Source organism: Osmia bicornis, chromosome 5, assembly GCF_907164935.1.
Source record: "Osmia bicornis bicornis chromosome 5, iOsmBic2.1, whole genome shotgun sequence".
NCBI classification, from domain to species: Eukaryota; Metazoa; Arthropoda; class Insecta; order Hymenoptera; family Megachilidae; genus Osmia; species Osmia bicornis.
Genome location: NC_060220.1, coordinates 9,218,593 through 9,235,571, shown reverse-complemented (window position 1 = coordinate 9,235,571; position 16,979 = coordinate 9,218,593). Strand labels below are relative to the sequence as shown.

The 16,979-nt window shown below is 44.2% G+C and overlaps 1 protein-coding gene across 3 annotated transcripts; it reads left to right on the top strand.

Moving 5' to 3' along the window:
• Positions 1 to 1,002: 1,002 nt before the first annotated feature.
• LOC114872382 lies at positions 1,003 to 16,974 on the top strand. 3 transcript variants are annotated; one of them, XR_003788752.2, is made up of 18 exons: positions 1,003 to 1,528; positions 5,169 to 5,528; positions 7,517 to 7,587; positions 10,173 to 10,270; positions 10,355 to 10,478; positions 10,571 to 10,802; positions 11,224 to 11,688; positions 11,767 to 11,811; positions 12,021 to 12,629; positions 12,985 to 13,428; positions 13,503 to 13,648; positions 13,730 to 13,807; positions 13,885 to 14,227; positions 14,299 to 14,503; positions 14,581 to 14,771; positions 14,889 to 15,070; positions 15,571 to 15,825; positions 16,016 to 16,105. XR_003788752.2 is itself a non-coding variant. In XM_029179521.2 (17 exons), exons 2-17 carry the CDS (start codon positions 5,354 to 5,356, stop codon positions 16,445 to 16,447), a joined length of 3,840 nt encoding a protein of 1,279 aa, XP_029035354.2. In that variant the 5' UTR covers positions 1,005 to 1,528; positions 5,169 to 5,353; the 3' UTR covers positions 16,448 to 16,974. The 3 variants fall into 3 exon arrangements, 2 of the variants coding, with proteins under 2 accessions (XP_029035354.2, XP_029035355.1); XM_029179521.2 differs by lacking the exon at positions 15,571 to 15,825 and having other exon boundaries at positions 1,005 to 1,528; positions 16,016 to 16,974; XM_029179522.2 differs by lacking the exons at positions 12,021 to 12,629; positions 15,571 to 15,825 and having other exon boundaries at positions 1,006 to 1,528; positions 16,016 to 16,974.
• Positions 16,975 to 16,979: the final 5 nt, after the last annotated feature.

The window sequence follows — 16,979 nt, the reverse complement described above, 5'->3', positions numbered from 1 at the left end:
GTGTCTTTTGAGGAAACGTTGGTGTAAAAACACTATATATTTTTTTTATGGGTAGGAAGAAAAGCGTACAATCGCGCAACAGACATAAAACTCGTTCTCCAATCTGTGCGCAGCCTGAAGCGCGAGTGAATACTATTCGATCAAACTGTACGCCGCGTGTCCAGGCTGCTCGCTTTCCATTCCGATCGAAAGGTTTTGCTGTTGCCGCTACAGGTTAAAATGTACAGACTCTGGTATAAACACGAGGCCTGATTCGCGCTTGACGGGCACGCTTACTACGCGAGTAAAAGCAGCTGAATGAAATTTAGTTTCCGCTCGAAGGATACCTCTCCCGATGTATCGACGATATCGGAATACCGATTCTACGCGAAGGCTGAATTGCATAAATTTTCGAGACCAGAAACATAAATGCGTTTCAAGAAGAATTTCATGAACGACTTTTTTGTCATGGCGCAACTTCGATGAGTTTTCATAATTTTATGTAACCGCGTTGGTACCATTATATTTTTTATAATAATAGTGAAATCTTTTTGCGAAAGATATCTTTAAGAAACAAGAAATTTCCCCGACGTCGTGTGGTAGAACAAAATTAGAATATTCACGACTTAATACTTGCTAATCATGCATGACTATGATATTTAAATTTAGACGACGAAAAAAGTTGGTCAAGATCGTTTCAAGGCCGCATCCGTACAAGCATTTCACGTTACTGATTTTTAACATCGCAAAGGTAAATCAAGACTGAAGTACAGTAAGACCTTCAGTTTGTAAAAAGAATTCTACCTCAAGTGTCCGATACCTTGGCGCATATACAAAATTCGAGGCAAATCGGTGACCCGAATGTCGTGTGGTCTCCCTGTCAGAGGGAGCCAGAGAGCCCCAAGAAGAGACATCAAGCGTTCGTGTGAGTGGCATAGCAAGAAGAAAGAAGAGGGGGCCAAGAGAGCAGGTATTCAGGCGAGTGAGCACGGCAAGCCTTAAGAAAGCAGGCGAACAAGCAGTCGGTAATATGGCGGGGGGCAAACGTAAGGGGCCGCGGGAGCGTAAAGTGAGTTTTCGCTCGCGGCTGCTTTGCAATGCCAGGCAGTCGAGGTGAGTCGAGTCGAGTCGAACGGAGCCGAGCCTGAGCCTCTTGGAGTCAGTCTTGAACGTGGCCCCGTCGCATCCTTCTCGACGCTGCCTGGTGGTATCCTCGTGCACGGCTACCACCTGTCGAAATCGAACGATCTTTATCGTGTAACGTCGTCGAACCACTTGCCGCTTGTTTGCTCGAAATGGCCGCGATCTAAAAAACCGTCAAGGATCGTCGGTTCAGTGAATCACGACGGTTCACCACCGATCGCTGCACACATTCTTGCTCTCTCTCCTTCGCGACATTTGATCGCTCCAACGATTTTGTTGTTTTCTCATCGACGATGACGTCGTCCAACCGGTGCATCGGTTGAGACCACGTCCTTTTTGGTGCAGTGATTTCGTGTGTGCGTGTCCGACAGGATCAGCTGGAAGATTAGCGAACGCTATTCAACAGGTAGGAAGACTTATTCCTCTTTAGATCTTTTTCGATGTTGGCGAATAATTGTAAGGCTCTCTTGTAATTCGTGGACCAAGACTAGTTTTAACCACGAAGTTACGATAAAAGAGACCAAAGGAGAAACCACGATGTTATCGATGCGATCCTCGACGAAAACTGAAAGTGCATATAGACGCGTACTATACGAGCAAGTGAAAATTGATACCAGGAGAAGATTGAGCGTGTGCGAACAAATAAATCAGCGTTAAAGAGATAATCGAAAGGCGCTTTGATCGACTAATAATGATCGTCTTAAGGAGTAACGATATCCATTTAACCGATCCATGACGAAGGACGTTCGCTTTTCCTCTTTTTTTTTATCGATGCGTGCTTCCTGCATCCATCGTTCTGTATTTATATTCTCCCCTGTATCCCGCGGTAATATTATGCGTATGGCGTAATAGCTCATTATACACGTAGAACCCTGGGTGAGAGGAAGCTTAATGATACGAACGTCATTGACGTTCCTCGCCTCTTCGTTTTTTCCTTAATTACGCCCAACAGAATTGCACCTATCTCATCTACATAATTCTGAACTGTAAGTTTATCCTCCTGTATTTCGGTCACCTGTCTTCTTTTCGTTGTCGAAACAAACACGGTGTTCGTCGATGTTTTCTTCCATATCGAAGATGGTTTTTTTTACATTCTTTGTCACATTCCTTTCTTGACGTTCGTTATTCCGCTTCATCGCGCCGTTCCTATCGTGCAGCGTAATGCCGCGGGATCGCGTAATATCCTTTCGAGTGAAAACGCAACGAGAGGCAGTGAGAACGAAACGAAAATTGAATGAAACGAGCGTCCGTTAGAACGGTGTTACTCGTTTTCCACGACACCTCTCGAAGAAAGTGGTATTCTCTCCGAAGGCTCGTAGTTTCGCTTGCTCCCGCAGTCGCACCGCAGATATTTCTTTTTTCCTGTTCGCCACGAAATCAATGAGAACGATCAAGTCACTGCGACACGCGTTTAAAAAAAACACCTTCTTTTTCTTTCCAAGTAATCAAAGAAATATTACATTCCTCTGCTAAACTTTTTCCATTGTTCCGTAGCTTCGCTTTGTCTATTTCATGATACTCTGTGAGCATTTATACGGATACCTAAGCATTGTAACCCGATTTTGTATCATTTTGCTGCATTGTTACAATGATGATGATACTGCAGCTTAGAATATCAATTTGAAACACGAATGAACTTTGTTTTAGTTTCACGTATCTGCATCGTCGCATAATTTATTCTCAAAAAAAAGAATACGCTGCACAGAATGTGGAAGGTAAACAGAGGAGCCCGAGAAAGTTTTGCCGTGCAACTTGTGAACTGCGCAGTTCTCTTCGTAAGAAAGTATATGTTTAGCGTCCTTTTTATTGCAAAACCGTGATTCGAATACATTCTATCGATTTTCAAAGGAAATTGTCGATCAGTTCAATCCTATTAAAGAGGAATAGTTAATTAAGTGTCGTCAAACGTTAATAAGTTCTTATTTCGATGACTATCGGGTTGGGAGCCAATGTCCACTTATTTATCACGACGATTGCTCACGAAGATCACGCACCAGATCGATCAACGGCATTTAGAGCGCGAATAAGTAACTGAGCATCGAGCACACCGGTAAGGACAACGACATCGGTGTTCACTGGAATGTCAACTCGTTTTCCACGAGCCATCGAAGGCGGATCGTTTTCCCTACGTAGCCGTCTCCTTATTCGACTCTTACCTCACCTTCTTCTTCCACTCAGAAGCAGACGCGTATAGTCGAAACTCCACGCGCGACCAAGAGCCGTTCATCGACACCGATAGAAATCGTCGTGCCATTCGTTGGAATGTCAATTAATTTTTCTCCCACCATAAGAAGGTGAAGAAGATGGTTACGTTTCCGGCGATTTAACAGGCTTACACGCCTCTCCGTTAATGTTTTCGAGGTGCCATTGAACGGCACCCATTTTTACGAAAACCCGGATGGAATGCTGGAAAGGATGTGCGCGTGCGCGATTAGCATCTCCCGATGATCCCTCGAGGAGCATCGCCTTCTGGGAATCTTCGGTCGAAAAAAAAACAAGGAAGCTTCTTTTTCAATGAGATAACCTCTATTTTTGCGCGCGATGGAATTCGCGAATGCGGATCCGAGTTGTTAATGGATTCGTAATTTCGTAACGATTGGAGAATCGTTTGGAAAACTAGTTGGACGCGATGGAGGATCGAGAATCCGTAGAATGTCAGGTTTCCACGGGCGGAGAGGAAAAAAAATACCCCCTGCACGCGCATTGCCATTCCGCCTCTCGCTCTCTTCAACATCTTCTCCTCCCACTAACGACACTCGTCTTCGCGAGTGAATTGCGCTTACCAGGTTAATCCCATAGGACCCCTTATACTGATGTATCCCAAATGGTTTTAAACCTACGTAAGTTTTAGAACACAGCCCTATGGGGATAAACAAAGGCTACCTCTGACGATAAGGTCGGGCTGAGATCCCTCAGAAGGAGATCCGCTGCCGAGTGTCGCAACGTGCGTAGAAACGCTTCTTGTCGCAACCGTTCACGAATATATTAATTTTCATCGACTTACACGTGCCTTCTAATCATAATCTTCTGTAGTTATTTCGAAATTGTTTCATACCTTTATTCTATTATCTTTCGTCTATGCTCCAAGGCTGTAATTTAATGTTTCAAATCACATACTAGAACGTAATTTCTCGCTGCGTTGTCTGATTTCGTGCAATTCGCTCCACGGCCCGCCATAATTATTTCTTTTCCACTTATCTCGATGTGCACGCGTCCTTCAGCCTTTATCTCTTCTTCATTTCTCACGCTTACCTCGCCGATTTCGAGCTTCCTATTGTTCTGTAAGATTCTCGGAAAACCATTTCTGTTTACCGTGTTTCGCTGACTTCGTTCGATGAAAAAAAGAGGAAGCGAGACGGAAGGACATCGCGTGTGAGCTGCGCTCTTCCTTCCGACAGAGGGACCGTTATTCATTCGCTGCAACGAATGATCGATGAAATATTTACGGTCTACCGTCGGGGTACATTTAACAAGGAAAGCTCGGATCGAGAAAATGACACGTTCCGATGGCAGGTTGCAATTCCAGACCAGTACTGTTTAATTCTCGTTATTATTTTACCGTTTTGTAGACGGACTTCGCGGCAAAGGTTAACGCGTTCTTGGACGATGATGAATTCGCAAAAAGAGGAGCGTTCCGTGACGATTTTGCCATAACTTGAGTATCTCAATTGGAATTTTTATGAATATTCATAAGCGGAATTGAGAATTTTGTTTACTTCTTGGATTCGGACATCCACGCTAGGTGATATCTTCGCAACCCCTTCAGCTAATTACAAATTTATGTAAAATTCTAATTTATGCAACGTTAGCTAATCAAGTTACCGAGGAACAAGTTTGCGCGAACATCGTTTGACCTTGACTTGTCGTGTCGTAGCGTGTATCTGGTTCGGTTACAAACTCCTACCTTTCAGCGCTGTCGATTTCAACGACACTCGCGCAAGCGATCGATAAAACAAACAAAAAAACGATGCTTCGGAAAGGTGGTCGATAAAAATATCACGTTTCAGACGTAACGAAGCTAAGCTAAGGATTCGTTGTTCTTGCAGATTCGCCTCACCGAGGCGGAAGGAGTTAATCAACGAGAGGGGTGCCCATGCCGAGCGTCAGGAGAAATCAGCAGGAGGGTCTTAGGAGCGCGAGAGGAACATTGTCAGAGGGAAGAAGCTCGAGGAACTCGGTGAAAGAATCGAATTTGTGAACGTGAACGATCGTAGCACGTCGCAGCTTGAAAATGTTATCGAAAACGTGTTCCGCGATCATGTCGGGACTAATGTTGTTGGTGTTAACGGTGATAACGTTCAGAGAAGTGCAAGGACACGTTGCCTTAACCTTTCCACGTGCTAGGAAATACGATTTAGATTTTCTGGACAATGCCAGGACACCTGGTCCCTGTGGAATGCCTCGTGGTAGGTATTTTATCTTTAGAAATTTGACAAATCTCAAATTCAGTAACCGATAGTCTGCTAAGGAGACGGGGGGTATACATTCTTTTTGAGGCTACAGTGCTGCCATCAACCTTGGCCCCGTTCGAGTTAGCTTGCTATGAATCTTAATTATTAGTAACATGGTACAAGAAATACAAGGCTGTCAGTCTTAATTTAAAAACGACATTGCAAATACGGTTGTCTGATATAAAAAGGTGCCATTGTTCAAAGTCAATTACTCGTTCAAGAGCATTGGAAAACAAGTACCTACGTGTAGGCATCGAGTCGTACAGTTCTCAGTGCCACTCACTCGATATCACGTGCTATGTCACTAATACTGCGGCATACACAGCAACCAACTCAAATCCCGGGTCCCAAACTGCACCCTGGTCAAACGAACCGAAAAGAATCGACCTCGCATCCTTGCACATAGAAAGAACGAACTGGTGAAACCTGAAACGGCGCATCGTGTCCCCGTCCCCCTGCGGGTAGAAAAACGACGAATATCCCGTTCGATAGTGTTACCAACGGAGCAGGTTCTCCGGATACCGTCGGTGTGTCACACGATCCGTGGTACGCGAGCGTGGACCGGAAACTAGCGTGGAATTTTCGCGGTCGTCTCGAGGATGGCGTTGTTAGCCGATCGTCGTAGCGACGTAGAAGCAACGCTGCCACGGGACGGGAAGAAAAAGGGTGAGAGGGTTCTATGGGAAAACGACATTAACACGAGGATAGATATTTCGCGTGGGGATAGCTCTGATTCGAAGCGACTTTCACCGACTCGCACGAAGAGAACTCGAACCTCGCTGTCCGGCCATTACCTTCTACGTTTACCTCCACCATGCGACTACACTTATGTTCACCGAGCGTTTTTTTTTTCTGCAAACACAGTCGCGAGGAATTCTTAAGATGCCCTCGTAGTCCGTATGGTCAATGGTTGATCATAGTGATCGATACTTGGGGATATCATTGCTATTTGATCTAAATGAGGAATACTGTTCAATCACGCCAGCTTTCTATCTACTATCGGTTGGATGCTCAAAAACTTAAATGCCTCGTGTTAAAATAGAAAGCATATCTACATCGATCATACTTTCTTAGGGTCCTCCATAGACATCTATCAACTAATCATACGCCATCTCCTAATTGTCTCGCTTACCATAACCTATGTATTACACCGTATGGGGTACTGCTAAACGCCCCATGCAGCTGAATACATAAACTACCATGCTTGCGTGAATCATAAAAGAAGGATACTTCCTAATGTGTCCACCTGTCTCGTCGGGAAGCGGAAGTGCATACGATCGATGCTGTGTATGCTGTTACACATTTATTATATTCTCTTTTTGCTGTGTCAATGTCTTAAAACATTCTTTCATAATTCGACCGAAGCATGGTTCAGAAGCATGGAATGCCTGCTTTCTTTTCAGAGAACCGGGAAAGGGGGAAGATGACGGTAGTCCATATAAGGCAAGATCGGTGCTCGGGCTGCACTCGACTGCTTCCGGAAGTTAATTGTATTCTCGACCACTTTCAATTATTTCCGGAACTCTGTCTCGATACGATAAACACCGTAGCCAGATCGTTATCTGGTCTGACGGCGAATCGAGGATGTGAAACTACGCGAAATTACGTTGGAATCTGTTTTCATAACGTTCGATATAATTCGCGATACAAACGTTCCTCCGCGTCTCGATACCGCCATTTTCTTTCACGCTGATTCGCGCTACTTCGTTTCCTTGTACAATTGCTTTCCCTGATTATTGCAGGAAACATTGAATTAAAATTCAAACAATTTATTTTACTATCCCCCCTCTAAGCGAGACCATGTGACCCAATTGAACGTGCATATTTTTCCATATGTTTCCGGTGATTATCACAAATTATAGGGTCAATTAATCGCAATGAATATTAATTTTTTCTCATCGTACAAATCAATGAGCCTTAGATGTAACAAGTTTCCGTTTCAGGTGATGTAAAGACTACGTTTCTGTCTGGAAGTAACTTCAACGTCACGTGGCATCTGGCATACCCTCATCGAGTAAGTAAATATCGCAGAGAGATTAATATTAATATATTCTTTCGTTCGCTTTTTCGCTTATAAATAACTTTTACTCGAGCGTTAATTAAATTCTTTAGCCACTGATGAGGAAAAAAGAAAGCTACTGGAACATTTTACCGAGACCAGTAATTCTTGTGTATATACTTTTTAGTTGATTATCAAAGTAGGGTCAAATTTGACCCAACTAACATTTTAGTTTCTCTATTTGAAAGTAGATAGCGGTATGCATTATTAACAGAAAAAAAAGTTTCTCATTTCTAAATAAAAATGCTCGCAGTTGTTAAAAAAAAGGGTAAAAAACAAGATCATACAGGTGGTTACGTGAGTGGCGAATTAAAATCATGCCACGTTTTATTATTCGCGTGGCCACACTTTCGCCGATATAGAACTTTCTGCATTCATCGAGTTCCAGTCAACTCTGCCATAATCGATGTAATCTTCCCCATTGTTGCACAATGTTTACATTGTAAGGAATCCGAACAGTAAAGAATTTCATTAATTATTGCTTCAACTGACGCGTACCAGTCCCCCGCCATATTGCGAAGTAAGACATTAAAATACACCTGCTAAGAATCAGTGTTCTTTAGTTTCGCAATTACTTATCTGAACGCATCTTTTAATTAAGAAATTCCATATCTTGCGAACGTAATAAGACTTGTTCAACCAAGTGTTCCAAAAATTTCCGATTGAAAAAGAAAATAAAATTTCCGGCGTCGATGAAACATGTTTCTAACCTAAACACAATAGACAACTACCGATACTCGTACGTCGTTTCTTACTTCGCTATTTACCCTAGGGAAGCCTGCCATACAGTACAAGCAGAAATTCGTATTCTTAGCCAGGCGTTGAGCAAGTACCTAAGTCATCATGAAAGATATCACGAATTTGTCCGCACGTGGTCTATACGAAAGGGAAAGAAAAGACAGACAGGGACTGAACCTCGGCTTACGCTTGCACGTCGTTGCTCAACGTGATGCGCGTTGAATAATTCAGAAGAAAAGCTATGGGGGTATGCATGCGTTCATGGTGCCTCGTCTGTGTCTTGCGTAGATAGGTAGGTCGGAAGGTGGTAGGACGTAACTTTGCATGTGGACAAGAGAATTCGAATGGCACTCGTCGGTATGCTGAGTACCGTAACGCGACTGTCTCCAATCTTTGAACGCATAAGGCAGAGATGGGCAAAATTGAAGTCGCGAGGGCAAACTGTTATGCAGACCTGGTGTACCGGGCAATTGGCTTCAGATCAATTCTAGTCCAAGTATTCCGCAATATTTACAAACGTAAAAAACTTAAAGATAGCGTGGAATTGTCTTTGCTTCTCATCGGTTTCCCTTGGGGATTGCGAAATCCCAAGTCTACGCATTTCTCGCGTGCAGTCGTCATTGTCTTTCCTTCGACGACTGGTTTTTAGACGTAGCCTAGGCAGCTCGCAAATTCTACGCGCGAGAATATCCCTGGCACGAGAAAAATTCGACAATAACCGCTGCAGGTGTGTACCGTGCGAAGCAGTACCACTTGGCAAGACCGCCTCTCTTCCCTTTCTCCTTATCGTTTTCAGTCGCGACGTACGCTGTTGGAAAACGTTTCAAACTCTCTCGCATGGATTTTCGACGAAACTTTCGTCCAAAGTGACAAGCATCTCGTGTGAACTGATTCCGTTCCTTCAGTGAACGCGTCTCTAGGGCATTGTACACTTTGAAACGGTACCAGGGATCATCTGAATGTACTTTCACAAATACTACAAATACTTTTTCAGGATTTTTTCTCAATACCTGTTTAGAATTTCAAAATAATCCGACGTCCATACTCATAAGTCTGTAATTAATGAGTTCTGTTTTATAATTACCATTTAAGATAGAATGTCATAGATCAGGTCACTTCTGTCGTTTAGAGTGAATTCTAACATTTTTAGCTAATCTAAATTCATAATTGCAATAATCAAAGAGCTTTGTTCAATTAGTGAACATTATCTCTCTGTGATAGATCGGTATTGATAACCAGTTACCGACAGAGCTTTGAGGTTATGACGACTCGAGGAATGCGGTTAATAATCAGGAAACGTGGCACGTAAAAGAAACGAACATTCTCTTTCGGTGTAAGACGATTAATAACGGTTCTTTTCTTTCGATCTTTACACCAAGGTGTCCGATTGACAGCGGCAATCATTGAATTAGCGCCAATGTCATCGATGCCATTTCGATGAGACGTCCATCTCCTCCCATAGTGACGCGTCTCTTCCTATTTCCAATTCGTTGAACGTTTCACGAAACGATGACGGTTTCATAACGGCAAAATTGCAAGTCGTAGCGAGAAATCGTTAGCCAAAGCTGTGTCCACATTTTTGTTAGCGCGACCGATCGAACGTATGGCTAGTTTCTATGTCACGAATCCGCAATAAGACTCTTCGACACCGCTATCGATACGTGCCATCGATGTCCCAACGTCCTCTTCACCGTTTCTCGCTTCCTATGCTGGCGTGTAGCAAAAGAAACCGGAAGTCTATACACGCGTTACAGCTTAAATGGTTCTTTTTTTAATTTGGCTCCACTTTCGAATGTTCCCAGGGTGGATTTCGCTTGCAAATCTTGGATGCCCTCGACCGACCACTGGTCGATCTGACTCCGGTTACGAAAAACAGCGAATTCGTCGAAGATGACGCCACGTGAGTGAAGCAAAGTCATTATTCCGCGCATTCTCAATAATTTATTGCAACATTCTAAACATACAAGGTTCGTTGATTTTCCAGGGCACAAAGTTATGCGGTGCAATTACCTCAGAACTTTACATGTACAGATTGTACGATTCGCCTTCTGCGAGAAGCCGAGGAATGGGGTTCCAGTTACAGATTTTGGTCCTGCGCCGACATTGATGTATGCATCTCGACTTTACCAGTTGGAATATATTTTTTTAAACACCTTGTGTATAGTATTTTCCGAGGTAACCTGTAATTTGTGCCCGTTAGATTATCGACAGAAAGAGCTACAGGGAAGATTGCAGCGGTCACGGCCGATATCTTCTGGGTCGATGCAGATGCGATCGACTGTATCACGGTACAAGGTGCGAATTTAAGGAGGAATGCCTGGACGATTCCGACTGCGGTATCCAGGGCACGTGCATTGACAATGGTGGCACGACCGCGCCCACCAAGCATTGCTACTGCAATATCGGCTGGTTCGGCCCAGGTTGTGCCAAGAGTAAGTTTCATTCGAACACCATTCTTTGCTCTTTATCTAAAAATAAGTTTTTCAAGAATTCGCTAGCGTAGGCGTTGGTAAGGCTACCTAGCAAAAATCCCTACCTTACACTTTTGTGCACAGCTGGTGTCGAGTAATAGCTGCCTAAATACCTATAGGTGCTTAGAATTTAAGTACCTAACACCTGGTACTTTCGGGAATCGCGATTTAACGTGCTCCATCTAGTGGCAACCGCGAGAATGTCCCAAGAGGGACTTTCTCAACGTTCACTTCTTAAACGCTGTGTCATAAATCTGACTTAAACCCTGCAGCTTTCTATGCAGTAATTGGCTAATTTCAACCTAACCGCAAAAAATTAAAACACTAGTGTCTACAGACATTATGAAGGTGTAATTTGTTAGATGTTGATGATTCGTTTCAGAATCACCAATCAAGACCATCGACGTTGACCTGGACTCTTACACGATGAAAAAGTTCTCCGACAATTTTACGTTCTACTGGCGAATATTGAAAGAGAGTAAAGAACTCGAAGGCGTAATGGTGGTAAATGGCACGAGTTGGGTCGGTGTTGGCTGGCGACCAAGCGATCTGACTTCCATGTGTCGCTCTTTCCCCAACATCCAAGAACGGCCAAAGGACGAGCCACTTCCACAGCCTGAACCCAAATCGGAACCGGAACCAAAGTCCGAACCAAAAGCCGAACCGAAAGCCGAACCTGAACCCGAACCCGAACCCGAAGCCGAACCTGAGTCTGGGACCGAAAGATCCAGTGCTAAGAGAAGATCGGCTAAGGCCCATGATATCGCACTATTGGCTGCGACTCCTAGATCAGACACTGATGTCACGGTGCAGACGAGCGTTACTTATCGCGTTAGCACGAGGCAAGGTGAAAATCAAGTTTGCTTATCATACACCGTGACTTCAGGTTTAAGGATAGCTAATGTATAGCGTTTTCGTTTCTCAGGACGTAAGAAGAGGTCTCCGGAGTCAGCAGCAGCCTCTGCAAATGGTACGTACCCACGTTCGACGCAAGTATGTACAGATGAATAGCCCCTATTGCCTCCCGTAATTATATAGTAGCAACACGTAGTTTGCTTCCCAATGAAGTAGTACGAAGTACTTCGCGTCCCTCTTGTTTCAAACACTATGCACGAGGTGATGGTTTTGTAAAATATAAGCAGTAGGTAGCCGCACGACGATCGATGCTTTGTTGCACAGGGGAACCCGTCGCCGAGCCGAGCACTGTCAACAGCACCAACACCAAACCTGAACCGGAACCTAAATCCGAACCAGAACCCAAATCCGAACCTGAACCGAGTTCAGAACCGGAGCCTGAGTCCGAACCTGAACCGAGTTCAGAACCAGAGCCCAAGTCTGAGCCAGAACCTAGTTCGGAACCGGAACCAAAATCTCAATCAGAATCTATTTCCAAAACTGAATTAAAGTCTAAAACTGAATCAAGATTCAAGGCAGAACTGATTTCGGCAGCTGAACCTAAATCCGAACCCGAGCCCAAGTCCGAACCTGAACCTAGTTCAGAACCGGAGCCTAAATCCGAACCCGAACCTAGTTCGGAGCCTAAATCCGAACCTGAACCTAGCTCGGAACCCGAACCCGTGTCCGAGCCCGAACCTGAACCCAAGTCCGAGCCAGAACCAAGTTCAGAGCCAGAGCCAAAATCCGAGCCAGAACCCAAGTCAGAACCAGAACCCAGTTCCGAACCAGAGCCAAAATCTGAACCGGAACCCAAGTCAGAGCCGGAGCCAAAGTCTGAACCGACCTCGGAACCAGAGCCGATTTCAGACTCCAATTCGAGCGCAACGAAAGGTAACGAGCTAATTAGGCAATTTCGATGCTTATTTGTCCTGGTACATGCTGCACCAGCTTTTATATTGTACAGAATCAATGTTAACTAAATCAACAGTAAAATGTATCATAAAATCAGTAGCAATTCTAGTAGACAAGAAGTAATTCGTGTAATCAGTAGTGTCGACACTAACCTCATACAGTAGGATGTTAATATATTGAAGTTATTTAACGCTAAAAATCGACTCTTGATCTCCAAAATTTGAGTAATCTTCAAAATACAACATGCCTTAACCTACAGTCATCGATCATTCGCTTAATTCCTGAAGACATCATCGTCGAGCTATCATTTTAATCTCGTTCTTCATGATTGAAGCTGCCCTCCCCGGATCAGGGCACAAGTTCACACCAAAGCACGATTTCAATCCCATGGACTGTACGGACATCATAATCGGTTCTGCACGTGGTAATAGTCACAGGATCGGTGACTATTACACTAGAGATAGATCCACCCCGCGAAAGGATGAATACTGGGGTGGTAGGGATACGTTGACCGCTGCCATGGGCTATGAGCGCGATGGTGTTACCACAATCCTCTTCAGAAGAAAACTGGCAGCAAACGAGCCAACTGACCATGAAATAGTTGACGACAACATGCAGGTGATATGGGCAAAGGGGCAAGAACCGGGCAACTACGTCCACCATCCACCTAGCGGTATTGAAAAGACTAAGGTCAAGGTGAAGGACTTCTACAAACCTGACGAGCTCAAGTATCATGGACATGGGTCCCAAAGGGGGACAGTGACGCTTAATTTCTTTGGTAGGTCATTAGTGACCATTATGTTGTTTATTATAAATTATATACTCGTCACTAGCCTGTGTTTCTGTCTCTAGACGAAAAGAACAGACAGGAGGCGATGAGTGGCAACAATACCTTGCAGATTTCAAATTGCACTGGTGAATGGCGTTATCCCAGACATTGTCTACCCGAGAATGGTACCTGTGAATACTCTATTCAATGGTCCTACAAGGGACGAAAGGTAGATTCCCAAAAAATCGCGAAGAATTCTTTTTATTTATATTTCGTCGTAAAGATATAATTGTTGAAAATGTTTATGTAGGATCAATTATCGTTTGTCATTACCACTACCCATACCAATGCTTGGACCGGTGTTGGATTCTCCGACGATGAAAAAATGGTATGCATCGTATTCTGAAGGGTACTTACTTGAATTAATTTAGAGAATGAATATTGATCCTATTGTTCGATCAACAGTCCCAGACGGATGCAGTGTTAGGTTGGGTCGACGACAAGTCGGGTCGGGCTTTTCTCATGGACACTTGGATCAGCGGATACAATGCCCCGTTGCTCGATCCATCTCAAGATATCTACAACACCGGTGGTAGTAAAGTGGATGGCGTAACGACGCTTAAATTCTCGAGGAAACGGATAACAAAGGACAATAGGGACATCTCGTTCACGGATGATCACTGCTTGTACATGATGTACCCTGTCAAGGGTGGCGTATTCAATGCTGTCAGCAAGAAAATACGCAAACACGATGCTGTGCCCATTGTCTCCTCCGAGAGGATATGCATCAGATCTTGCGGACTCGAAGGTTCCTTTTATAACCGTACCTATTTAGGTAGTTATAAAGCAAAGTTTATAAAAATTCTTTTATTCTTATAGAACTTGAGGAAATGACCACACCAGCGCCGCCTAGATTACACTATAACGTTGAAGTGAAGCTGATTAATTTAGGTGATGGTTTTACAACTCCCGCGCCAGGTACCCCTGACTTTGAGGTTATCTCGAATAGAATTTCCGACAGCTTTGGTCCCGTTCTCGATAAATTACCAGGGTATTACCAAATTCGTCTGAACGAATTGAAAAAGTGAGTCTTTACAAATATCATTTCGATTGTCAGCTAATTTTAGCTTCACTTGTCAACGTTTCAACCATCTTGTTCAGGGACGACGAACAAAATGGCGTCATCGCGCGCATGGATCTGATCCTAGATAAAAATGAAGTCAAAGGCAGGTCGTTGAAACCTTTGGACACTAATGCTGCTGCGGAGAAGGCATTGAAAGAGGCTCTGGTTAATGGGAAGGTCGGGGCACTCAGCGTCGACCCTCAGTACCTCATCATCAGAGCCCCTCGAGGTATGCGAAGAATAATATACAAGTTTTCAATTTTTTAAATATTATTATTGTTAAATACAAAGTTTGTTCGTACAAAGATTAAATGAATACAAGTTGAACATTTATTTGGTCACTTAGTAAATGACTTTGGTGGCGGAGGAGACCCAGAGGAGGGATCATCATCAACATTTGGCTCGGACCTGTTTCTGGACGCGACGAAACTGTACATCCTCGTTGGTTGTGTTGCTGCTCTGCTTGCTCTTGCTCTTTTACAAGCAAGCTGCACCCTCTACAGGTCCTCCAGGAGGCGAGCAACAAAGGTACACACCACTTATGTTAAACAAGTTTTATTTTACATAATTTCTGTTAGTGTTCTAATTACTCCTTTCTGTTTGTATCGTGTGCACTTCACTCTTTTTTTTTGTAAACATTTCTACCAGTTGTCACGTTTATTGCATTCTTATATTTACGCATGTCTTTTCACAACTTTCTCGTCAATTGTTAATTTGCTAATTCTTCAAAATTTATAAAATAATAATTTTCAAGATTATCTGTTCTCTGCTTGCTTCTGAATTATTAGTAGAGCAGTGTAGCAATTTTATATGAAAAAAATAACAAAGTGTAAGCATGAAGATAAGGTAGAAATCCCTCTGAGTGACTCTGTGTGAACGTATTTCTTCTTGACACGCTCAACTAAAAATACATTAGTCCCACGTCGAATTCAACTTCTACTGTCCACCTCTCTTTGTGAACCCGAGACGATCTTCTGCTTCGCTTGTGTTGCATGATCCCCGCTCCTCGCGACCATCACGATGTTAAGAGGGTGTACTCGCTGCCTCTGGCTTCTTGTGACGCGCCCAACCCGATTCATCGAACGAACGCGACGCGGTATCATCGACAAAACGGCGATCACCATCACCATCACAACAACCACCACCATCATCTTCGGCATCATCACCAACACGCTCCATACGATATGCATCGTCCTAATCCCAGCTGGTAGAACTTCACACTCGGTACACGATCAAGGCGCGTTAATATCACTCGTCGTACCCTCGTTCGCTCGCTAATCCAGGTACATTCTACACTGCTTCTTCTTTTGCTTTCTAATCTCTATTCTCTTCTTAGCATGCGCGTATGTTTGTACATAGTTTGAGTTGCTTTATTTGTTCCTTCAGTGCACACGATATAAATTACAGTGACCGTGTAAAAGGAAGGCATTTGTAATAAATAAAAACACGTAACGTCTGGTATGGGTGTTGCAGGATCGTCTGATCGCCAGTAACGCTTGGAAGGACTACGCCTCGGGTGCAAACACAAACTTCGCCTTCGAGGCGTTCGAAACAGAAGAGAAGGCTCCACCGCCTCCAGTCTCTAGTTTACCACGGCACAGAGAAATGACTGGAAACGGTCTGGGCACAGACACCGTTGAGGGTCCTACAAGAATGGTAGGACCCCGGGCGACTTACAGTCTGCCGCGTGCCCCTGGAACTAGGCACACCGCGCCCATTCAGCCGGGCTACTACACCCAAGATCGCAGGGATCATTATCAGCGATCGAAGAACAACGCGCACAATGCCGGTGGCGTTTCCACTCAGCCTAATCAGCCTGACTTTTATTTCATGCCCAGCCAGCGCAAATACAGCGGCGAAGTCGTGCGCGTTTACGTGGATTACGGTAGTCAGACGCCAAAGTAACCTCCATTATCCCCAACGGACGAAGGAAAACGAAAGAGAAAAATGTTTGCGATAGTGCTGCCCTCTTCTGATTACTTAAGCCCCCACATCCAAGCGGACGATTTTACCTCCTCGCTTCAGTGAAGCGACCCTGTACATAAAACACACGTTAGTGGACCTGGAGAGAACGAGACTTTTGAAAGGAGCCCCCTCCCCTCCCTCCGGTTGCACTTCTCATGGATCGTTGTTCCGTTTCTCTGTCGTTTGGTCCCGTTCAGCTCTCGAGAGCATCGAACCGAGGCATCATCGCGCTTCACGATAAAATATATCACACGCAGAAGTGGCGCTTACACGACCAAAGAGTTATCGTTAAGGTGCGCTCGATGGCGCGCGATTCTGTACAAAAGCGCATTAAGCAACTTTAAACTTGCGATTGGCGTGTGGCCCGGGTACGATCGGTACCGATGCGCCCTCAGATATATTACATACGTGTACTTATAACGAGTAAGCAGATGGACGTTTTTAAACAATAAAACGTTTGTACATTTTCTTT